At 35.8% G+C, this 23,882-nt stretch overlaps 1 protein-coding gene across 1 annotated transcript in view; it reads right to left on the bottom strand.

Moving 5' to 3' along the window:
- KCNH5 (potassium voltage-gated channel subfamily H member 5) overlaps positions 1-23,882 on the bottom strand; it is a 244,307-nt gene that overhangs the window by 42,545 nt on the left and 177,880 nt on the right. Inside the window, exons 9-10 of the mRNA XM_054567028.1 lie at positions 16,892-17,144; positions 5,316-5,512 (exon numbers count right to left, since the gene is read on the bottom strand). Of these exons, the coding sequence (XP_054423003.1) occupies positions 5,316-5,512; positions 16,892-17,144 (450 nt within the window). The remainder of the gene's footprint in view (positions 1-5,315; positions 5,513-16,891; positions 17,145-23,882) is intronic.

Below are 23,882 nucleotides of genomic sequence, written 5' to 3'. Positions count from 1 at the left end.
TTTCTTTTCTTTCTTCCTTTATTTCTTCCATTTTTTTAAAATCAACAAATTTTAGTACTCATGATTGCCATATTCGGCAGTAAACTTATCAGTATCTTTTTCATAATTTCTAATGTGAAAGTGCTAACCTCCTACAAAATAACAAAATACAAAATTGAAAAGAATAGTTGTTTTGTTGAATGGAAGAATTTTCTTTTTATATATGCTTATACGACATGGTGCAGGAGCCTGTATAGTTCTTCAAAGTATTGACACGATAGCAAAGAGTATATCAGAATACAGTATTATCAGCAAAGCAAGATTTTACCACATTCAGTAACACCATTTGAACAATACTATGTAAGTTGGTGCTTTTACTAAAATAAGAACCTTCACAATGCAAGTGACACACCTGCTGTGGCCACACCATTACACTGGCTCATGCTGAGCCCACGAGTCCTGTTCCAGACTCTGAACACTGCCTAGGCTTATTTTTTGGCTCCACTCTTAGTTTTATTTTGAATCACTGTGTGAAAAGCACTAAAATCAATCTATAAATCACATGCAAACTCATGCTATATACCTTCCTTCTTCCCTATTAAAAATGAACACAATCCAGTATTGCATTTTACTCACAATCTTCTATCCAAGGCTTCTAACTGGGCTAAATAGCAGACAGACAGCCAGCATGGGATCCAAAGGCCATGGATTCCAATCCCACCTCTAAAGTTAATTAGCTATGTGCACTTGAGCAAATCATGTAATTCTCTGGGTCTCAGTTGTCTCATCTTTAAAGAAAATAAGCTGAAGTACACAATCTGCAAGATCCTTCCTTGCTCTAGAATAGTTCTCTGTTTGAAATAAAACTCTGCCTCCAGTGTTGACATCACCTCCTGGGATCCCTCCCCATCACCTGGGATGAAAGAGATGCAGCTCCACTATGCCCCCTCAGTGCCCTGAGCGTAGCCTTCTCATTGCATGTATCTGGCGCTACGATGATTATTCACCTGACTCTCTCACTAGATTGCAGGCTCCCGGAGAGCAGGCACTTGGCCTTTTATCTCCATTACCCCATAGTCACGTAGTAGGGGAGTGATGGATGTATACTGAATATACACTGAGCCAGCCAATACTTTGTGTGCCACACTTTATCAAAATGTCTCACCAGAAGAGGTACAGAAAATAACAAACAGAACTCCTTGCTCATCCTATTTACACAGTTGATCCGGAGGAAAATATATTCTTGTTATTTTGAAAGTGAAGGAATTGTGTAGAAATAATTAAATGTTGCCAGCAGTGTTAATGTAGCCTTTATTATAGGTATCAAGGAAATGGAATATTCCTGACAGACTGATGGACAAATATGGCCACCAATTTTAAAATACTTCATTCTTTTATACTCATAAAACATAATGTCAGGCTTCAGCATCTTTATGGAAAAAAGTTATAGTGAAATCCCCAAGGCCTGCAGATTTCAGGACCTCAGAGAATACAGATTTCTAATCAATCTTTATAAATAGTACTCTAGTGGTCTTAAACCACCCCCGGGTTGGATGATTTGCCAAGAGGACTCACAGAATTTACCATATAGTCATGGCTTTGACTTACTACAGCAAAAAGATACAAAGTAAACTTAGCAGAGGGAACAGGTACTTGAGCGAAGTCCAAGGAAAGCTAAGCACAAGCCTCCAAAGGTCCCCTCCCTAATTCCTTCAGCAACAAGCTGTGGCAACACCTGTGAACTGCTGCCGGCAGGGATGCTATTTGGAAATCGGTGCCCGGCATTTTTGTTGGAAGCTGGTCACATATGTATCCTCTGCCTGGCATGTACCACAATTCCAGACTCCCACAAGTAAAGTAAATGTCTAGCATAAACCACGCTGTTTGAATAAATAATGTGGGGACAGTGAGCCACTCTTATGAATCATGGGAACCCTCTTGAAATTCAAGTTCTCAGATGCTAGCCAAGGGCCCACTTTATAAGCAGGTCTTTCAAAGTATAGCTGTCATGCCTGCCATGTTAACTCCTTTACACAAAGAGTAAACGTCACTGTATAACAACTAGGCAGAGTGAGCAGAAATGCAAAAAGCTCTTTAAAAGACTAATTAGAATCCTTTAAGATGTAGCTATAACCCGTGCTGGGTGTGCCGCTTGCCTTCTCAGACTCATACATGAGTTGGCTCTTAAGTTAATAAACACCATTTTGGCATTCCAGAAGAAGGCCTCTTAGCTGGGGCAAGCTGTGAGAAATAAACTCCTGCTGTGTAAGCTCCCCAGTCTGTGGTCTTTTGTTGTGGCAGCCCGAGCTGAGACAGCTGCTTTCACACTGCAACTGCATGGGGAGTAGGTGAGACAGAGATCATATGGCCCCTCAAACCCTGACAGATCTACTTACTGGTCTTTGACAGAAGTTTGCCAACCCCTGCTCTAGTTGTTGGATGAAATTACGAGTTTTAGTTCTAGAATGTTATATAGAGAAGCTGAAGGATGTCTAGTGAGAGCTATATTGGCATAACAAAAATCATATTTTTCCTTAATGAGGATGAAGGCAGGCAGCGAAAGCACTGTGACATTCCTCCCCGAGGCAGCCACCGAGAACCTCCCACAAGACAAACTGCTCACCTGGCCATGTATCTGCTCATGTGGCCAGGGACATAATCAATGATGGCTGAAAACCAGGGCTCCAGGTCTGCTCCGCCAGCCTAGTAGGAGCAAGCACGTCCTTAATTATGGTTATGACAGCTAGGAGCTATCAGTAGTACGCTAAAGGCTTATTTTTAATCATACAATTCACAACAAATGTTTGTTGCAAGAACACTCACGGTAATAGCAATGAGAACACAATAATTTTTTATTAATAGCTCATTTGGGAATGAAGTTAAGAGTGAGTGAATGAATTAGAAGCTCTGTAAATTGCAGAGAGTGTGTCCGCGGGATATTGTTGTGGGAAAAAAATGTCAGCTACGTGGACAAGCCAATGTAGCTGAGTATAATCTAAAGAATATGGGTTTTAGAATCAGACAGAGATGGATTCAAATCCAGACCCTGACTCGTCGTTTATTTAGCAACTGGGTGTCCCATCTCAGAACTTATCCTACTCATTAATGAACTAGAGATTATACAGGGGGTTGTTGTTTGTGGGTAATTAATATTTAGTAAGATTAGTAATTATATATAAAATAAGTTGAAGTGGATGGGTATAAAATAGGCTGTCAAAATGGTAACTATTCTCATGACTCACTGGAGTATATTTTCTCACAGTTTCCTCTTTTTTCTGAGAATAAAGTGACACTGACTGACAATACACCTGTCCCTATATTTTTGCCCAAGTCATCAAGATTGCCCCTTGATTTCAGAAAAGCTGAAAACAATTATTTAAACTGACACAGGTTCTAACAGGGAACAGGAAGAAGCCATTTGCGGTAACTCAGACACTGGCATCTGCAGGGACAGGTGCACATTCCCGGGTCCCTTTAAAACACTACATGCATTTTGTCTCTCGCTTCTCTTCCTCTCAGTGGTAGCCATGCTGGTATGTGCACTCAGTTCTAATAACCCGTGTGTGTGCATGTGTGAGTGTGCACACATAGGTGTGAGTGTGCATGCATGTGTGTGCATATTCTCAGATGTATGAAAGAAAAACAAGAGGCAATGGAGCTTTGTGATGAATTCATTCTGAAAACTTATTTTCAACTGGTGAATTCTTAATTATGTCTTTGAGACCTTGCATTGCAAATGTATAAGTTGGTGATTTGATATAAATCCCTCTGGGCCTGAGTTTCCTTGTATGTTTTGAAGAGAAAATAACTGCTCTTTTTTTTCCCCACAGGAATATTATAAACATAAGATGATATTCTGCATAAACAACATGCTTTGAGGGGGATAGTGACAGGTAAGATCTGTACTGAGGACTGTAACAAATAGGGATTTTGGTAATCATACAGTATGTGAAAAGAACTGGCAAAATTTAGATTGGAAAAATATATGAGAGCTTCAAATACCTAATAGACTGGCTTGTGGAAAAGAAATTTGTCATTGGAGAAGGTAGAGCATAAACTAAAGGAAACATAGTTTTGCTTAATATTGAAAGGAACTCAGAATCCCTAATGAGTAAGCAAGAAAGTTCCATATTTAGTCTATATTTGGCAACCCTATTCCACACTTATCATTACCTTAACTTTCAATCACTTGTACAAATACATGTTTTACATATTGTGTTTCACATAATGTTCACACTTGACTATAGCTCCTTGACGTAAGGACTCTGTATTTAATCTGTATGCTCTCAAGAGTTCTTCACATTTTGTATTGCAGGCTGTGGATGCTCAATAACTATTGGTTACCAAAAATATAGACTGAAAATGCTGTTCAGATACAGAACAAATATTGTGACACAGATTGGAAGAATATGATTTCTTCAGTCTTAGCCTCTTTTAGAACCCTAAGTAGGGAATTACATTGATTTACTTATGTTCATTTCTCTGTGCCTACAGCAGAAATGTTAATTTGTCTCTTGGCTTGACTTTTTTCTTCCATGTTAACTATATGGTGGGCTCTGTTTCATGGGGTTAGTGGAAGGGAAGGCTTGTTATTTCAAAATACTTCATGATAGGAGACAGGCAATCATTTTACATGAAATTCCCTCTATGCAGTTATCCAAATGTGTATTTCATTCTCGGCAATAAAACAGCCTTAGCCAATGTCCAATGACCTATAAACCAGAGCTATGAGATTTCTTTATGCAAATTAAATCTGTATTACATCATGATAAAAAAAGAAAATGGCAATGAAGATTATATTTGCAGCAGAGGGCAAAGTAAAGAATTCCTATATGTATTTGTAGGATATGTCAGTGTGGCTAATTGTTTTTTGAGACAGTGTGCTTGGAAAGAGTTATTGGGGAATAAGCTTTGTGAATTGATTACTAAATGAGAAGGAAGTTTTAAAGTGAATCAGGAAAATAAAATAGGTAAACCGTTTGATTAACCTTACCAGCTTAAAGAAATCCACATAACAAAGAGACACGAATATTGATGTTGTGGCAGTATTATAAACCCCAAGAACTAATTATAATATAGTATAGCTTGCTTGTTTTTCCTCAAGCCTGTTTTTCATTTTCCATCTTAAACTGTAATGATTCAAATCTTTATCCATGTACTCAGGAGCTTTTCCTCCCTTAAAAGGCTAACTACAGCACACAGATAAATAAAGGGAAAAATTGTGTCACTTCACATTACTGCAAAATGAAATAACTTTCCTAATCCTCCACTAATAATAGAGCATGACATATTAAGCCTCTGGATATTATAAGGGGAAGTGGATCCAGACAACATACCCGTTTCCTTAGATTGCAAGTAAGGGTGAGATTCCTTGAGAATGAGTTTGCAAAAGCCGTATAAAAGTCCAGGACTTTGAGCAAGGCTTCTCGCTTGATGATGTGGAGATCACAGTAAGTCAGTGCTCGGACATTGGCACATGCATGAGCAAGGCTGGTTTCCTTCCAGAAGATGTCTCCAAATACATCGCCTTTTCCTGGAAAACAGCATAAGATATGTATTCAAGTGTCCACACTGATTTCTATCCTATTTTTACTCAGTTTCATACATGGTATTGATCTCCTAGCATAATTTTGAGCTTGAATATATATCCCCAGTTAACAATATACAACATATAACAATTTACAACACTTTTATATGATACATAAAACAATACCACCTTGAATTCACTTCTTGATGGAAATCTGGAGTGATATGAATAAATGAAATCAGATGGAAAAGCCAAAAACCTCATTTTAACAAATAGTTTCATTATTTTCTGCCACTTTAACTTTTCCCATTGTGACCAGAAGAAGCAAAGGAGACTTCTGAGTTTCAACCCCTCTTCTGCTCATTCTGGTAGAGATGACAGTAAAATGTAATATACAAGATCTACTGTTACAGCCTTTATAAATCTGGAACTGATTCAACATATTTTAAACATATTATTCAGCAACTAAGGCTTGTGCTCCAGGCAGACTAAAAGCCACCATGACTTATTCCCCAAAGACGCTCTTCCCTCACCGCCAAGCCAAACCTTACGCAAGTCCTCAGGGAGCTCCCCAGCCACAGTCACGGAGGCTAAGGAGCTGAGCTGGGTAAAACACGGAGACCCAGGTTTGTTATGCCTAAACAGTTCCACAAAGACTACATCTACTGTGGTTAAATGTAGATATCTTCCTAAAATTCTAGCGACCACATAGAAATCTATTCGCTGCACAGAGACATTCCAGTTGGCGACCTCATCTCAATGGCTCACCATCCCAAATCAAGAGGACTTAGTTGCCCTTTCTGTTGAGGCAGTTCCATGTGGCCCCTGGCATATGTAGGTGGGAACCCTTCCTACAGGCACTGTGCCAAGGACTTCTTTGCGGACTCTAACCACAGAGATGAGCAAATATCTGCTCTCATCATGAAGATTAAAGTCAGAACTGACAGGGGAATAAAGGAAGATTAAAGACATAATACTTCAGGTCAGTGAGACCACCAGAGAAAAAAATAACATGTAACCAGAGAAGTGTGTGTGTGTGTGTGTGTGTGTGCGCGCGCGCGCGCGCGCATGTGTGTGCACAAGTGAGAGAGAGAGAGAAAGAGACAGAGAGAAGGGGAGGGGAGGGGAGGGGAGGGAAGGGAAGGGAAGAGAGGGAGGGGAGGGGAGGAAAAGGAGAGGATAGGAGGGGAAAACCGAGAAAGAAGAAAGGTTGGATGAGAGAGATTACAGATTCTTTGCCCACACAAGCAGTTTGAAAATCCTTAGAGAACCACAAGGCACTCTGGGATAGTAAAAGAAAACACTCACATTATAGGTGAGGTGATTAAAACCACCATATAATCGTATGGTCAGCATGAACTAACCATAATGGATATTTAATTAATCTTGAGTAATCTCATTTGTTTCTGGACCTTCAAATATTCCTTTTAGTTAGTGACACCAATAATTCAACTACCTGTCTGACAACCATACCTTTGTCCAAAAAAGAATAATTAGAGACCTGGTACCCAAGTAAAGTGCCTAAGGCTACAAACCATTGCAATAACCTAAAGGAAGCTTTGGCTATAAAAATTTAAAGGACAAATCCTACTTCCTTATACAGATAAATTTCAGAAATGACATTCTCTTTAAATTAGTAATTCCAAATTATACATATTTATTCTAAGTACATTATTAAAAGTACCTATACAATGTTCACTGAAATAATATTTATAACATCAAAAAAAGGTAGAAATAAGACAAATATAAATGAATAGATAAGTTATGGAGTATTATGCAGCCACTAAATAAAGTGGAAAAAAGTGACAGAAATGTTCATGTTATGTAAAATAATAAAAGCAGGATACTAAATCATATACATATGATCTCACTTTATGCACCTTATCTCACCTGTCAGAAACACATATGCGTACACACAAAGCAAATGCATTAAAATGGTAGATTCTTTCTCTGCTTTATGGAATAAGGGATAGATTTTATTTAGCCTTATACTTTACATGTATAATTTTTTATAACAGAAGAGATCAACTGTTATACAAGGTCCAGCAGAATAAGGCCTCCTTGAGTGTGGTTGGTAGGGTAATAATATGGGGTAATAATAATTTTATAGTTTAATTTGAACATTTCCACTAAAATGTCATATGGTGTGCTTGAAGTGATAGTGTTGTTACAGAATCACATACTTATGATTTTGTAATAAAAAGGGGCATTATTCGTGTCAGACCCTGTATTATCACAGTCCCTGGTGCTATGAAAATAACAGGGCTTTTAAAGGGCATCTTTGATCTACTTCTTGTTTCTTTTCCTCTATGGTCATTGTTACTCTTTCTACAGTGGGTTTTTTTCTGAAGAGACAGAGAAAGGGTTACATTTCTTTCTGTTTCATTTCTGTGCCCACTTTTCAAGTTATCATTCCCGATACAACCTCGGACCCATTTGTAAGTGCTCATTAATTTTCGACTACTTGATTTTCATGTATAGTAACTTTAATAATAATCAATGCTTTTGACTTAGTAATTCGACTTCTGAGAAACAGTCAAAAGAATTAGAATCAATACCTGTAATACTCATTGTAGATTGGCATAAATAAATGTCCAGCAATGGAAATTTGTCTACCTACCTATTATCAATTCATACAGAATTAAAACTAGTTTTTGAAATAACATTTAAAAATGTTTATCTTCTAATGTTACATAAAAAAATAAAGATATAAAGAAAAATATACTATGGTCACAGCTATAATAAGTACATAAAAATGAAAGTGAAACTGCAAGACTAAATGAATTGTCCATGAAATGTCTATCTTTCGTTTTCTCAAAGAAAAATAATCTTGATAAAACGAAGTATATTGCATTTTTTTGTTCTTCCATATAGTATATTACAAAGTATTATTAGTATGTCAATTGATAATAAAGTATGTTAAAAAGCAAAAAGGATAAAAGACTAAAAGAGAATGCATTTAAATAATTACAGTACTTGGCTTCAAAGAGTGCTTTTATTGTTTTTCTTCTTACTACTATATACTTTATCAAATTTTTCTCAAATGAATCTGAATCTGCCTAATTTAAAAATAGCAAATTATTTTCACAGGTATCTTTCCTTATACTTTTAAATAAAACTAAATTAATAAGATATGTGCATAAATCTATGTATATCAAATAAATATTCATTGATGATAAGTGCATCATCAATAATAAAATATACTCAATATATAGATAAATTTCCCCTTGCCATTTTAATTATGGAAGCATTTAAATGTCTGCTACATATTTCAATTTACCTAGCTGATGAAATTAAAATCCTTGCCATATTTTTATCAAAAATTTGAAATTTAAATTACATATATTTTTAGTATCCTGGAGAAATAAAAAACCCATGATGCAGAAAGAACAGAACTAAACTGTAATATAATATAAACTCATGAGGGCAGGGAATTTTCTCTGTTTTGACTACCGCCATTAACCTCAATGCATAGAACAGTAGAGCTCAATAAATGTTTATTGAAAAAAAAAATACACGTGAGAAAAGGAGAGAAGGGGAGACAAATTAGGAAATGTAACATTAACATTCGGATTGATGCTCTAAAACTAACAGGTCAGGTGTAGCTTAGGTCAGGTTATTGAGCTACCTGAATCATCATCTGTTCCTTTGACTCTAAACGGAACAGGATAAACTAAAACTAAAACTATATCTATAATTCTATATTAAGCGAACTCAAAATCATCAGATTAGATTTTCAAGGTAATAATTTGTCAGTATCTCATTGTCAGAAGGAGAAAAAGGACTTTAAAATCTAGGGCCTACCCGTTACCCTCCTCCCTCCTTAAAGAACAGGAAGGGTCAATTCAAGGAACATGTATAAAGGACCCATGGACACAGTCAAAGTGGGGAAGGACTGAGGGAGGGAGGTGGGAGTGGGTGGGGCAAAGGAAGGTGGTGGTGGGAAAATGGAGACAAATGTATTTAAACAATAAAAAAATTAATTACATACATAAATGTTACACCTGGGGGGAAAAAATCTAGGGCCTCAATTTCAAATTCCATTACAATGTTGAAAAGTAACAGAAAAGTTAACTGACTCAACCAAAGTAAAACTTATCTCCTCAATTCATCTCCCCCCTAATAAAGCTGACAGGAAAGCACAGCAAAATTAACAAATGTGGATAATTCTGCTCCCAACATCAGAACTGACATTACATAATCAGTAATACTAATTGTTTTATAGCACAGAATTTCCATTAAGTCACACAGTACATCAACTGGACATTAATCAACCATTTCAAAGTGCTTTATCCAGTTTTCTCCATCACCTAATAGTTACTCAATTCACAATCAATGCTGATGGCTCTTTTGGGAAGATGGATGTTGTGTACATCAATTAATTAATTTATCAGCCATAGTAGAGCTGGCTAATGTTCTTCTTCAAGGAATATTGTGCACATTTACACTGAGTGGTCTGCAGAAATCATAGCTTTTGGAGATATGGGATTATGCATGGAATGTCCAACAAAGAAGTACCTTTCTCTTCATCACAAAGGTTTTGTACACTTGCAGAGCTGGGAACTCCTGTTCATCTTGATGAGTGTAGAATAGCTGATGCTAGTTTTTAGGTCAGCTCCCACTGGCTGCAAGTAGTTTAGATATAAACATTTTAGAGCCTGAGAAAATTAAACTTCCCTCCAAGCCCTAAAATTAGTAGAAAAGCTCACACTCAACATGAAAGTTGTTGTTTGGTCTATTTATATTTTCTCAGGTCTCTGTATTAAGTCCTATGAAGTATTTGCCTTCTAAACCACAGAAAACAGGATTGTAAAATAGAAGCAAATGCAAAAGTTTCATAGGGTAGGAAATGAAAAATTTAAAGGCAAGATGGAGACAGTATTACACCATAATTAAAGGAGTACTACAGATTATGGCATGCTTGGGGATTATGGTCTCCTGAGGTACTGGTTTTACAGCAAGTGTTTTTAAAAATGTTAAGCACTTTATTTGGTAAGTTAATGACATGGAATAAATAAATGCATACAAATTCTCAGTTATTCATCAATGTGTACAGCTATCTAATATAACCAGCAAATCTCTAAAAATTTAGCATTTGGAGTTTACTTAGGTGGTTTCCTGGAGATGTATGTGGTAGTACAGAGATTGTTCTATTTGATGATTCTTCTTTGGAATGGACTTAATCCATTTTGTTTATTAGGCAGCCCTTCACTATAATTGATTATTGCAGTAGGCTCATGAACTTTATTATGAATATATATGCACATAATATATTCATTTATAAATGAACTATGAGTTTTTAAATTATACAATTTTAAGAGCTTTGAGTATTTACAAACAGCAAATGTCATAAAGTAACCTTTTCAAGGAAAAGAACAGAAATAACAAGGTGATAAATATTAAAATTAAGGAATTATATAGGGGTATTAGAATAGAATCTTTTAAAACATTTAGAATGGATGCCTGCCAGTCTTCAGTAGTCAATATCTGAAGTCATTCTGTTGAAAAATTACAGGTATACTGAACACAAACTTGTAGACACTTTTAGATAGGTAAATAATTCTTTTCTACTAAAAATAAACACTGACAACTTACATATTTTTATTTACACACACACAGAGTGAGCCAGCTAACTCTTACTAAGTAGTTTAAAAAAATAGAGAGTATTCTTATATTGGTAAGAAATGTTGGTAACCACCTTTAAGAAGGTAGATTACATGGGGTGGCAATACTGAGTTTGGCACTATTAGTATTAAGAGCACATTGGTTATACATAGAAACCCAAACATGTGCCCAAATCAAGAAAGTTATAGCATGTTATTAAAAAATCCAAGAAAAAGATTAAATTGAAAAACAGTTATATCTTGAAATTTTTCTGTTTTCTTTTCCTAGGAAAGCATTTGGAGTTGATGTCTATAATAAAATTCATATTATAACTAAGTCACATAACTTTCACATATGAGAAAAAGGGTAACTGCCCTATTCACCCCACCTAATTAATGCATCCAGTGTCCTAATGCTAACCTTAAGCTGGAGCGTGTGCTTTGTGCAGCGTGGGGATAGAGACATTCAAGAAACAAAATTCCTACTCCTAAGAGTATTTAATTTTGTCAGTAAGAGAGATGCAATAAAATTTACAAAATACAGGGAGAGAAGTTCTATAGGACCGGGATAGGCAAAGCATACTCACACATGCACACACTGTTTTGGATTTTAGGGGAATCAGGAAAGGCCACACGAAGAAAGTTGTGTTTGAGTTTAACCTGCAGGCTGAGGAACTCTATAGTGTATCATTTGAACATGGATAAATGATGTTATAATCACAACTTGGAAAGTTTAAAACAAGACAAGTATGTATTTTTAACCAAAAAATATTATAAATTTTGCCCTTTAAAAATGTCTGAATTAACTAAGTTCATCATCATAATATATAGAGCAAACCTACCTGGTTCATAGTTCAGTATCTCAAAAGACAGAAATGTAGATGAAAAAAATAATCTTGGGCTTGGGAAAAATTCTCAAGTACTTAAAGTGTGAAGCACTTGACATCTAATAGCAGGCACGCAGGAAGAAATCTCAAGCACAGAATAAAAGTCACATTTTCACAGGTTCTCAAAATAGCAAAATATTATTCATTCACATCTCAGGTTTTTTTCTTTTGGAATAAAAATAAGCAGCCTTTTAATTCTGAGAGCCATAATTTATAAGTTTTCCTTGATAATGCACCAATATTTATAAGACATGGACTGATTCTAATTAAAACAGAATCTTAAGCTAGACACTAGAAATTACCTTTTTTACACTATGGAGTTCATTTAATTCTGTATTTCCCTTCCTCACTATCCCCCTTCTCCCAAACCCATAGCAACAACTAACCCCTCTATCCAAAATGTACATAAACAAGCATAGTTTTCTTGGGAATTTGAAGTTACAATCAAAATATTTAGATATAGATAGTCTTAAATAATCAGCAAAACAAACAAGTGAGCAAAATAGGACCAGAGACATGGAAATAAAGAACAAATTGACAGTGACAAGAGTGGAGGGAAGGGGAATAATGGGGGAAGAAGAGGAAGGGTCAAATCAAGGAACACTATAAAGGACCCACGGACAAAGGCAACAGAGAGGGGAGGATTGAACGTGGGAGGGGGATGGGTAGGGAAGGGGAGAGTAATGGGGGGAAATTGTTGTTCAATTGTAATTGAACAACAATTTAAAAATTATAAATAAATGAATAAATAAAGGCACTATCACACTCACTGGAAAAAAAGGATGTATGATTCCAATCATATGATTCTAATAATCAGTAAACACAGCAAAGACAAACTGTGAATACAACAAAACAAATATCTTAGAAGTAGAAATATTGTTAATAGGGAAATGCCATTTTTATAGTCTCTAAAAGGTACAGTATGTTTTGTTGAGTCACTTGGAAGTAACCAGGCTATTTTAGCCACACTGATAAATCTGTTCACATTAGGTAATTATAGGGTAGGAACTAAAAAGCAAGAAGATATTAAAGAATATGAAATATTATGCATGCATCATGAACTTAATTTAGAATTCTTTGTGTTTCATAAAAAATGGGAAGGTCAAAAGAAGTGGAGGTGGAAGATCTGAAAGAACTTCAAGTTGAAAAAAGACATGAACTGCAATTATCTTCATATGTCCTATTAAGAAAACCATCTTGAAGTCATCCTTCAGTGTTAAAAAAAAAGAAAGAAGAAGGTATTTGTTGACTACATTTTTAATCTTCCCATTAATTAGTTATGCTTCAGAACTTATTCATTGAACACCTTAGGGTTTTGACACACTAAAGAATTATGTGCCTCCCAAGAGATTATTTAGAGGCAAGGATCCAAAAGGATGAAACTGCACCTGTTTCTTGAATTCAAAGATCTTAATTAACTTTAAAATGACCTCCCTTCTCTACCTTTCAACTGACAAAGGAATCAGTATTAAGAGAGAGCAAGGCCTGCTTATTTCTCCTATCAGATCAAAGTAGACAAGTTCTCATTTTTCCAAGTGTACTCAGATGTGAGGGATACTATTTGTATTTAATCCTTACAAGGCAAAAAATCATTAGACAAGATGAAAAATGACATATTTCAATGTTCAAAGCCACAATTCACAATGAAAATATAACAGTTATGAATATCGGTGCACCAAATAACACAGCAACAATGACTGTAAAGCACAAACTACAGGAGGTGCAAGGAGACATAGATAAAGCACATTAATAATAAGATACTTTAATATGCCACTCTCTGTTCAAGGATAGTTCAAGAAGAGGAAAAAATAAGACAGATATAGAAGAGATAATCAATTGAATAAGGTAGAAAACCTAAAGGTATTTATCAAACTTTGAACCCTGATAATTTTTGGAACTTTTCCCTAAATCTGTTATTATTCCAAAAATAAACCACCATAAAAAATTGGAAGAAGGAGGAGGAGGAAGAGAAAAAGGAGGAGGGGAAGGGAGGGGAGGGGAGAGGAGGGGAAAGAGGGGGAAGGGGAGAGGAGGGGGAGGAAGGAGAAGCAGAAAAACAGGAAGAGCTGGAAAAGAGTGGACATCATCAAAATGTCATGAGTAACTATTTTCCTCTCCCTTTCTTAAAACATTAAGCAACCTTGAGTATTAAAGAAACCACTCCCCTAACTTTTAATCATAAAATCAAGTATTTCTAATTTAGAAAAGTCTGAAAACATACATTCTCAATGGAAACCACACTAAGAAGTCACAAAATGGAGTCAGTGTGATGATTTGCAAATCGAGATGCTGGCTCAGTTAGGAAAGGCCCTTCTAGGGGGTTCCAGGCCCTTCAAGTGAAGCACAGGCAGCAGCAGGCACCCAGCTTCAGCTGCCTGGAAGATAGAACCTGCAAATGGTGTGAACACAAATGTGGGTCTGGGCCATGACAGGCACACTCTCTGGGGGCATGAAGTGCAGTCATCTCTCTCGTGCAGCATCATGCTGGTCTCCTGCACGCAGTCAGCAGGAGTCCACAATCCTAGTATACAATCTTCTCAGATGCCTCTCCTCTAAACCCAGACTGCAGGAAAGCTCACCACCAGGACGAGTTCGCTACATTTGTCTCTGCATCTGTCACTTCCTAGATCATCCAAATCACAGACTGGTAAAGTACAGGGACTTTGCTAGGTCTCATGGCACTTAAGGAACCCCGCCAGCCCATTTGTACCTCTGCCAGCATGGTGCCCCCCACTACCAGTCCTGCTTACTTCTGTCTGGGGAGATCACTTCCGGGTCAAAATATTTTTTAAAAAAACCAAAACCTTCTGACTGCTTTTTGGAGGAACTAATGTTTGTTAGAGGTCCATGAAAAAAACAAACAAAAGGTTGCCAGAGAGGTAGGTGTACATATAATTTGACTCATTAAGCCCAGAGATGAAAAGTCTCTGAATCCCAAGATTTTTGAAGAGAATAAACAAAAAGCACACACTCAAGGAAATAAAATGTGACAGATAGGTGATGAGATTGGTCCAATACTCAGAGGCCCCCTGTTCATTTTTACCGTGTCACTGATTCTGACCAGCTACCATTTTATTTTAAAAGGAAAAGAAAATGCATTTTATCTCTCTCACTGAGCAAATGATTGCAGCTTAGCAGACCCAGCACTGTACTCAGGGCTTTCTCCATTTTTTTTTAAATTAGGAAAGAAGTTACCAAGGTGAAACTGTAATGAAGAATATGGGGCAAAGCAAACGGCAATGAGTACACAGCTGAGGTAATTTATCACAATGGTCCTCACTTTACTGAAATACATTTGATATCTGTTCTCCCAACCACCATCGACATGAATCTGCAGGAAGAAAATACCCCTGTTCGGGGCTTGTGTTTTATTCTTTACTTTAAGTAAGCAAGAGTGGTTGTAGTATATATATGCTACAAAGGATTGTTCTAACAAAATGTATACTTTTTATGAAAGATTACATACAACTCCTTTGTACTCCAGGAAACAAAGCAGAACAAGCACCAAGTAACATTAAACACACAGTCCTGACTCTAAAATGCTGTGTGAATTTTTCTTGCAAAAAATAAAAATAGTTACTAGTTGAAATTTAATGGTAAGTATAATATTACTTCTAAAGAGATAAGAAAAGGGTTACAAACAATAGTGTTCAGTCATTTGCCACCCTGAAACATTTTCTCTAGATCTTACAAATTTTATAGAATCTGTTTTCCTATGAGGGGTCTGTTTCTCAATTCTCATTTCTGTCTTTGCCAGGCAGTAGTGCTTTTTGAAATCAGTTCTCCGTTTTTTGTGCTGGCTTTTGCTTTTTCAGTTGCTAAAATACATCAGTCAATCTTGTACTTACAAGAGTAACTGGCATTCAAGCTATGCTACGTTGACCTCGGAAGCTAAAAAATCCAATAGTTTAAAATTGAGCTCATTTTTCATGAGACACAAGCCAAGAAAATGTGATCAAAATGGAGTTGACAACCTGCAATTCTAACTTATTTTACTTGAGGAAAAAACACGGTTGATTCTCCTCTGACCTCATTATTGCTTCCTTTTATATCTATGCGGGCTTCATGAACCTGCTGCTGATATTTGAGCAAAAATAATCTATAATATCATTTAGTATTTTATTTATTTATATATATATATATTACACTGTCCCCACACATGTGAATTTTTTTTTAAATTGTCATTTATATGTATTGTCACTGCCTTTTTTGCAAGTACAACTAACTACCAGGTCTCTGAATTTTAGAATAAATTTATTAGCCAGATAATTTTCCTGGTTTGTGAATGGACAGAACCAGCTTTAAAAGCCTAAATTTATTTACATCGTGATTACTCCAATATAATGGGTAAAATTAATTTATTTCCTCATCACTTTCAGCCTACCACTTAGGTCCACTGTGATACGGTAAAAGGATTTAGAGTAAATGATCTGAATTCAAGCTCTAACTCATTTACTAACTAGCTAGGCAAGAGACTAAACTTTTTGGGGCCTCCCTTTGCTCATCTTTAGAGGAAAGTGTTGAATTGGGTTCTGTTGCCCCTCTAAAACTAACATCCTAGATTACTAACCTGACAGTCATTCCCCAAGCCATTTTCAACTTGTCAACGTGGAGTTACAGTCACATTAGGCTATGATCAGCTCTAGTGTAAAAGGTACTATCCTATTGTTGCCAAAGAAAGTTTAATCAAACCCTCATGCAGCCCCGTGAGCTGTGACGGATACTAATCCTCCTTGCTAAAATAGCATTACTAGTTTTCATTAAGATTCATCATCTCATTAGTGACCCAATTTCTGAAGTCAGCAAGCAAAGGGAATTTCTCTTAAGAAACCCGAGAAGCGAAAATCTCTAAAACTGTTACACATTTGCTACTACATTAGGAAAGTTCACAGTACCTAAAATAGCCACCACCTCATCATCCTGGATGACTTCCAAGGATCCTGACACCACAAAGCAGAGGGCATCCACGCTTTCTCCAGCATGGTAAATGAGGTCCCCGGGAGCACAGTGAATAGTTTGGAACTCTACCGCCAAGGCGCGCAGACACCCATCGCTGGCCAATCGAAAAGCAGGATGTTCATTAAAAACCTTCCGGTTTAGATGAACACAGATATCAGCTCTCATGTCCTTGGGGCAGATGGAGAGAACCTGAAGAAAGTGAAAGAAATAAGTGAGTAGAAAGGAGAAAGCAGCTATTTCAGAAAAAGTCATGCAACAAATATTTATTGACTATGAAAAGTCTGCAACACACTGTACCAATACACTTATCTCAAAGGATAAGTTAAAGGACACAGCTCTGCTCTCAAGGACCAAAAAATACAATGAGATGGACTGATGAGCACATGGACTATTAGGATACAGTAGCACGTAGTGAAGCTTTGAGAGGAGTGTAGGTCTCCTCTCCATAGAAAGAACACAGTCTCAAGGTGGCCAGGAAGAGTCTCAGAAAAACACGAAATATAACTGCACCCAAATGCCACCTAAAATAGGGCATTAACATTAATTTTTGTGTAGTCTCTGTTTTAGAATTTTTAATAACTAAATGAAAATTCAGGATAATGTACTTTATTAGACATTGGAAGTGGATTTACAGAAACCAGTTATAAAAAAACAAAATCAGCAAAACGACCCTTGCGACTTCATATGCTGTCACTGGCTGATGTAACATCACTTTTAATGTGTTTTTTCCCTACTCTTGAATTTTTTTTTTATTTTACAAATTAATATATGTCCAGGAAGTTAAAAGTGTATTCACTAGCCTACTGGAGGGCTTAGACAACTGCAAATGTCAACGCTGGCAAAGTGGGTGCATCATTTTGCTGGCAGCCCTTGCATTCTGGCTTTTGACTCCTGAAGCCTGCTTAGGGCAACAACAGAATAAAAGCTTTAGGCATCCTTTGGAAGAGCCAGGGTTAGAGAGCTTTTATTGCTGATAGCTTTCAGAGAGGGCAATTAAAGACCCAGATTAAAATGGACATTATCATCATAGTTAGTCAGATCATCATCAAGTAAGATGTGGTTACAGAAGTCAGTATCACCCACTCTAAAGATGCATGTGCAAACTCACTTAGAACCTTCTCCCAATCCCCTTGGTAAACTACTTTTTGTAATCAGAAATGATTTCCTTTGCTAGGCTTTCAATCCCTCAAGCTGAAGTCTAAGTTATACTGAATAATGTTTTAATATAAAATAGTTTTCTATCCTACACTAATTTCATTTTAACCTTTAAAAAATTACTGAAAGCTTAAAATAATACTCTGATTATTCCTTTTATTTGGAGCTCAGTATCAGTGAAAACTTGGTTACTTTCCTGTGTAGAAGACAAGCCCATCATAAATGTAAAGACCATTAATCGAATTATGCTTTCCGTATCTTTTCCTTTAACTGTATATGTCATCTCACATACTTAGTATCTCTGTTGGGGGGGGGCGGTTCATGCTCCTTTGAATTCCTATAGGCAATAGCAATCAGCTCACCTAGCTTTCCAAAAAATTTCATCTTGGAAGAGGAAAGGAATATCTAACAAGAGCTTCAGGAACAACTGACACTTTCTACATCAGTTGTTTTCCATAATAATGTAATGTCTTCTTTATGTATTAAATTTTAGTGACCTCAGGTAACATTAGTCATTCAATAGGCACTCTCTGAGTTTTTACTGTGGGGCACACCACTGCATTTAGCCCCATGGAACTAGGAAGATACATAAGACACTGTATTTGCATTGGAGGACTGACTGACTATGCAGTATGGGGAGGCAGGCATGTAAAGAGACAATTATAATACAATGAGAAAAGTGACAGGGCATGGCCAGATGACAGGGGGCATGTGTTTCCTAGAAGTCATCACTTAGGACTTTGCGGTAGCATAAAAGATCGGGTTCAAGAGGACGTAGGTCTGGGTGCAAATCTATCACTTACTCTGTAACCTAAGGTATACAAAATCTATCACTACCTATATAACTTATGTTATTTAATCTCTCTAAACCACATCTGTGAAATGGGTTGATAGTGCTTATTTCATAGGTTCATTACAGTAATTAAATGAAAATTTAGCCTTGTAAATGGCAAGGGGCAAAGAAATGCTGTTTGGTTATTTTTTTATTATCCTCATTGCAAATGAGTATTCCTACAAAATTTATTGTCACTTTAGCTCTCTACAAAAGCAATTTGTTCTTTTTCATTTTCTACCCCTGTCTAAATTCCTCATTTGGATGTTTGATAAGATTCCAGGCACAATTATAATAGAAAATATTTCAGAGTGAACCTAAAGATATCTCAAGTTGAAAAATAAAATCAGTGCTAGGAAAGCAAAAAAGTAAAAATAATTTTAAAATGTATACGCATTAACATTACACTGAATAGCTTAATGGAAAAGTGAATCATTCTATTTCTATCCCATTTACCTTACAGGGTTTTCATTGTTTTAGATTCATTTTGGTAATAGCCATTTTATGTCTTCTTAATTATTTCTTTTAGGATTCATGTTGCAAATGAAATCTTCCAGTGTTAGCAACAGCCTGTGTTTAGTAGCATATCAAAAGAGGATTTTTATTATTTTAAGTGCATCTTTCCTTTGTTTGTTTTACTTTACTTATGACAGCTTTATTATTGACTGATAATATACACTAAAATCTGGATGTCATAAACTGAGAAGTTAAAACTTAATGTTAAGATAGACAAAGGCCACACCCAGCTCTGTCCCTATCCCTAGATAGAGCATTTGCCTTACATAATGTGTCTGTCATTCAAATATGAGGATAGTATTATTTTTTTCTGTAAATGAAGGCACTAATAAATGTCTTGGGTAGTAAAAATTTAGTTTTAAGTGATAAAATAAACATAATTCAAGATGACACTAAGACCTGGTCCATTAATCCCAATTTCAATGTGCTCTGCCTTGAATGTCATTTCCAGTCTCTTGTCAGTTCCCTAATGGATATCTCATAGTTGTAAACAAATGAAATTACATTCCATTAGAAAATCTTCAAGTTAAAGTAACTTCTATTAGTCTTCAGGTTGATCATTTATCCCTTTTTCATACCAGGATATGTATAAAATTAGATTCTTCATTTAGACAGTACATTTTCTCTTTGGAGGAGCCATGGTTGCATATAAGGAATCATTTTTAGAATCCTGTAAACAAACCCTGAAAAAAATAATGCTATGGTCTGGAAAAGAAAACTCTTTTGAAGTTATTTATAATACCAGTTCCATTAAACCCAAGATCATGAGGTTCTGAACAGATATCCCTCAGGCTCCAAAGATCTAACTTCAACACTGCAACTAGAGAACTCTCAGTACAACACAAATCCGATCGTGTTATCTCGCTTTCTTAAAATATCCAATGGCTTGCTTCCCCAAGTAAAGCCAAAGTCCTAACCAAACGTACAAGACTCTTTATGATGGGAGTCTCCTTCAGACACATCTCTTACTGTCTTGCTCCAACCCTGCATTCAGTCACACAATATTTCTCACCTCTCTGAACCTGCCATACTCTCGCAACTCTGCCTTTCTACATGCTGTTCCTTCTGACTGGCAAACCCCATCATCCCCTTCTCTGCCCAGTCAACTCTGATTCACCCACGAAGCACAGACCATCCTCTCTCTGCCATAAACTCAGTTAACACACAGCTCTCTCGTAGAATTTGGTAGTGTATAGAAAGGGAAAATGAGAGTAAGAGGTGTTGTGATTTGTATTTTTAAAAAAATAGTAACAGCACACAATAGTAACATGAAGCTATCACAGAGTTCAAAGGACTTTACCCTAATAATTTCAAATTTTTATTTTCAGCAGTAAAGTCCTTATTTGTTTTTTTTAATGAAATAGTACTTTATGCTCAATGTAAAGCTGATACAAGCAGAATGATGCTGGGTGATACTCTGATGGGAAGTCAGACTCCCAGGAAGGGGCACATTCAGTCATTTATTAAACTCATAGCGATGGAATGTTAGGTGTGTATTGGTTACATGCTGGCTACTGTGCAGGCCATCTAGATCCATGAGCAAAAATTCTCCTAGTGCCTGCCTCCCTCGAGCTTCCAGTCAGGAATAGCTTGAAAAATCTGTTCCTAGTCCAGTGTTCTATTTTACAGATAAGGCAACTGTAGAGCATCAAGTTTATGTGATTTTCTCAAGGCCTCTCAATAAATTACTAGCAAAACCTAAAACTTTTGACTTCCAACTCATAAGCCATGCTCCTCAATGAAGTTCAATCAGGAATAAAATAAAACCTCTAGCATTTTCTGCTCTTTGCATAGAACACAAAAATATAAATGCAGAATTCTGAAAATCATTAAGTCCAATTAATCAAATTATAATTTATTTATTAGGAAATGACTGTCACCAGCACCATCACCACAGAACTGTCTAGATTTGTTGGCAAATTTGTTTTAATATCTAAACACTTTAATTTTATCTCCAATAATGCATTAAATGTCTTAGTGTGTTGGTAAAACATAAAGATTCATTAATAAATTATTTAATCTATTACTATTTGCCAAAAGCAAGTCATCTTATTTGAAATACAAGTTTTAGTATACTTATGAAAAAGACCTAACTAGATATTAGCATAGAGAACATTTCATAAATATTCTTCTAAGTTCCCTTCCTCCAATCATTTTCATCTATTATGGCAGCAGTAATTTAGAAAAAGCTTAGAAGAGTGAGTCTAAATACTTTAATTAGAAGCCCATGAATTGAATCAAGATCCTCTGAGAAAATGTTTGACTGGAGAGAGCCCAAAGAAGGTGGCTTTATCCTCTCTTTTTTCATTCTTTGAATATACTTAAAAATGTATTTTAACAATCATTACATATACAAGAAATCAAGAAAATGAATTGTCTCCATTATTTATACATATTTATATATTTAAATACCAGTTTCATAAAACTTGAATCTCTAGTGGTTTATTTCCTGCTATAATCACACAGTATTATAATATAATCATTCCCCATGCCATAAAATACTGATTTAAAAATATAATTTGAATCACTGCATAATATTTCATTATATAAATGAATACAATTAATTTAAACACTGCATTATAATTGGATATTGAGATTTTTACTTTCCCCTTCATAAATCAAGTTGTAACAAATATCCTGTACTTATAGCTGATTAGGAACAAATTTTTTAGAAGTAAAATTAATGGGTAAAATATAAAATAACTTTTAAGACTCTTGAAAAATTGTCTTTTAGAAAAGGTGTAGCAAATTATACTCATACCAATAGTGTATGAGAGCATCTTACATGTTTTTAATAAGCCTCCCTGAAATCTTCCATTTGCATTTGAAAGAGAAAAGGCAATTTTATGTGAAACAGAAGTAGTTTTGTAGAGTGTAATGCCATAGAAGGCTAGAGAGCATCAGTCTTTAGCAGTGTCCTACCACTACACCCTAGTTCAGTGATGACACACTGGCCACTTTAATTAATCTATAACAAATTTCTAACGTGAAAATGGGGATAATAAGGATTTTGCTTTAAGTGTCTGAAAGTACTAAACTAAATAAGACTCCCTATTAAGGCTCCCTATAAGGCTCCGTTACTGCTCTAAAGTAAATTATTTTATTGATTATCTATAAAATCCTCTATCAGGAGTAATAAAGTGTCAGCTCTTTTTAATAATAATTGATAAGTAAAGAAGAGTCCCCTGTTTTCTTTCTTAGGACAAAGGAATAAACGCATTAATGATATTTTGCTAGGCATAGAAGCTACCACTGAAATTCTTCAAAATTACTGCTTCCTTTGATGCAATTAAGTTATGCACTGCTGATTAATCTCTCCTCACTAATCCAATTAATTGGTATTAAGTTAGTGAAAATCTGTGGGAAGATTCAGACAAGTGACATTTAAATATCAAATATTTTCACAATACTTCCTGGAAATGAGGTACTCACAGACTGCCAACAAATGAAGTAAAGTTCTCTACAGGCATTCAATTCTCATCCATTTTATGGAAAGAAGGGAAAGCTCATCTTATTAAAGGGAAAAAAAAGGCATCATGAGTCAGCCACGTGGACCAAGGAAGAGCAGCTGTCTGGATGTTATTCTGCCAACTCCTGGGGTTGTCAAAACCTCCAAGGAATTAACTCAGGAACAATGTAATGAAATAAAACCAAAGTAAATTAACTTTCATTATTTAAAAGTGAAAGGTCATATTTAGCAAGAGAAGACTGTTATAACCGGTGAGAGATTATAGGTGAAAATTTGTGGGTTTCACTTTAGAAATAAATTTCCTGTGAATAGACCTCAAGTACAAAAGTGAGGCTTAAGCTTTTTGTTTAAAAAAAAAAACACAGAGAACGAATTCTATCACGTTTTTCATGGCCTTGGTTTTACAGTAGTGAGTAAGAAAAAAATAGCAACTGTTATCCTTTTTTAATTTGTTAAACCTACAGATGTTTGGGGCCACTACCTTTTCAGTTAGGACTCTGATGAAGTTCCAACTTTCCGTGTTCTCTATTCTTAATCTCATGTCTGTCCTTTTTAATGTGCATATATTTGACTAAATAAGAATACTTACCAATGTGTGAACATATTTTCTAAAGTTAGAAGTATATTTTAAAGCATATTTTATTAATTATCCAGAGTGGAAACAATATTGGAAACAACCTGGCTATGATCTTTTTACAGTCACCTATGACAAATCAGGTTCCCAGCTTCTTTAAAAAGAAGCTGTGTACATGTGTACAGCAGGAGGAAGTGAATTGGTACTTTCATTACCTGGCTATATTGACAAAAGCTGAACATACATATGTACACTAAAATAAGCTCACTTTTCTTATTTACATGTGCCCTAAGCAGCATGGGGGGAATATATATTTATACAAAGTCCATCCAGAAAAAGTCCAGCCATTGTTAATAGAAAGAGAAAGGTTTGCACAACATT

Source organism: Pteronotus mesoamericanus, unplaced genomic scaffold (assembly GCF_021234165.1).
Source record: "Pteronotus mesoamericanus isolate MK-2021 breed Mesoamerican mustached bat unplaced genomic scaffold, CSHL_Meso_final contig_182, whole genome shotgun sequence".
NCBI classification, from domain to species: domain Eukaryota; kingdom Metazoa; phylum Chordata; class Mammalia; order Chiroptera; family Mormoopidae; genus Pteronotus; species Pteronotus mesoamericanus.
The sequence above is the reverse complement of the archived record's forward strand: the minus strand, read 5'-3'. Positions and strand labels throughout refer to the sequence as shown.